General features: G+C 38.8%; 1 protein-coding gene across 1 annotated transcript; it reads left to right on the top strand.

Annotated features, from left to right (window-relative positions):
- The first annotated feature begins 1,146 nt into the window (after nt 1-1,146).
- LOC117326498 lies at nt 1,147-1,796 on the top strand. The gene is made up of 2 exons (XM_033883250.1): nt 1,147-1,434; nt 1,692-1,796. Exons 1-2 carry the CDS (start codon nt 1,147-1,149, stop codon nt 1,794-1,796), a joined length of 393 nt encoding a protein of 130 aa, XP_033739141.1.
- Nucleotides 1,797-2,234: the final 438 nt, after the last annotated feature.

The following is a 2,234-nucleotide window of genomic DNA, read 5'->3' as shown; positions in this document are numbered from 1 at the left end:
TATCACTTTTTATTCAGTCAACACTGGTATAGATATAGAATCATGGAGGTCCGCAAATGTTTTCAAATTATATTAATTATTATGTTTTACTCTGCAGAATGTCTGGTGCTGTGCCGAGACGATTTGAATGTGTTTTATGCTCAAAACGGACAAAGCCGAAAGAGAGACGTAATGTTACAAAGAAACTGAGGAAATTCTTGCAAAAGTCTTTTCTTATCAATAGCACAGACACTGACATCATCTGTAACACATGCAGACAGATTCAGAGATAAGAGGCTCCCATCAAAACAACCGATTGAGAACAGTGACGAGAACTTTCTACCTCCATCGAAGAAAAGATACCTGCCATCCAGTCCACCTTCTATAAAATTGCCTATTCAGTCAACATCAAAGAAGTCTCCTGCATATTGCTCGTTTTGTAAGCGACAAGGGCCAAAGTTGATAGTTGTGCCGTCAGAGTGCCGAACATCAGTCTTCGTACGTCATAATATACTTATACCTGCAGGCACGAGATGCTGCCCAAGTCATGTTACAGATGGCACACTGGAATTAGATTCCATGGAGAAACTAAAAACTACTGACCACGTCTTTGTTAACCGAACAACGGTATTAGATATGCTACAGCGAATGCGAGCTCTCTGCCAGAAACACCAGTATACACGTGTAGACTTTGATGATGAACTGTCTCTATCGGAAACAGATTATATGTCACTAGTTGGATTAAGTAAAGACAACTTTAAAGACATTTGTGACGTTGTGACGGATATGATACGGAACACGCCTGTAAGGAGCCAGCGAACATCTGTAGCCATCTTTCTATGCAAGATGAAATCAGGAATGTCGAACAAGTTTTTGGCAACAATTTTCAATATTTCCAAGTCAAGTATACGCCGAGCCATATCGGCTGTAAGGAAAGCCTTAATGACAAAGTTCGTCCCAGATAACTTGGGATTTGGTCACCTCTCACGCGAGGAGGTAATTAAGGATCATACAAGGCCACTTGCTCAGACTTTATTTGGAAATGTTGGACAACAAGAAGCTATCCTTGTTCTGGATGGTACCTATATATTTATTGAGAAAAGCAACAACTTCCATTTCCAACGCCGATCATACAGTATCCATAAAGGAAGACCCCTAGTGGAACCTATGGTTATTGTCACAACAAGCGGCTATTACATCTCTATTATAGGACCATATTTGGCAGATTCAAATAACAATGATGCATCCATTCTGAATCATATTCTCAAGACTAACGTCGAAGACATCAGGTCGTGGATCAAGGAGGAGGATATTTTCATTGTGGACAGGGGATTTCGGGATTCCATTTTACTTTTGGAGGACTTGGGTATCAAAGCGGAAATGCCACGTTTTCTTGTGAAGGGGCAGAAACAGATGTCAACTGAAGACGCAAACATGAGCAGGCTAGTCACAAAGGTGAGTTATATAGCCTTTAATAAAGACATCTGAAAAATAAAGTACTATCTCGAACCCAAAACAAATAATTGATAATGGTGTTTAAATCAGTCTTTTCAAGTTTAATATTATATGCTATCTTAGTTCTTATCTTATTTTACTTCAATGCTTGTAAATGAATACATGACTTTCCTTGAATTTACCCAACCAATTTTGTTGAAAAGATGTTGCCATTTTTTAAATAGTTAACATAATTTACATACAATTTTTCCTTGTAGGTTAGATGGGTTGTAGAGTCATCAAATGCAAGAATCAAAGGCTGGAAATATTTGGACCACACTCTTCCTACTAATCAAGTTCCATACATCGGAGACTACATCTGAATTGTATGTGCAATATCCAACAAATACTTCCGGCCACTATGCTCATGCGATGATTCAGAGAAAGAGGAATTTGAAGCAGCCAAGTTGTTGTATTTATCTCACCAAATCAACAATTTGAAGCTGTTTGTCGAAGAGAATGATTTGGCGATGAAGTCTGCTTGTTGGCAAGGATCTGATGAGAGTGATTTGAATGATTTTCCTGTCCTTGATGATGATCAGCTTCGGAACATCACTTGTGGAACATACCAACTAAAGCTAAGTTCCAATTACATACAAGAGCACATTGACGGGGAAAGTGATATCTATATTCACAAAGAAGATCGTGGTCTGATTCGTGTAAAAATGCAAAGCCGGCATACTTCATCGAAAAAGTACTTCCTGTGGATAAAGTACAACAAAGTGAACATCGAATCATGGTATTGTAAATGTCGTGCGGGC

The sequence above is a fragment of the Pecten maximus genome, chromosome 4 (assembly GCF_902652985.1).
Source record: "Pecten maximus chromosome 4, xPecMax1.1, whole genome shotgun sequence".
In the NCBI taxonomy this organism is placed as follows: Eukaryota; Metazoa; Mollusca; class Bivalvia; order Pectinida; family Pectinidae; genus Pecten; species Pecten maximus.
The sequence above is the reverse complement of the archived record's forward strand: the minus strand, read 5'-3'. Positions and strand labels throughout refer to the sequence as shown.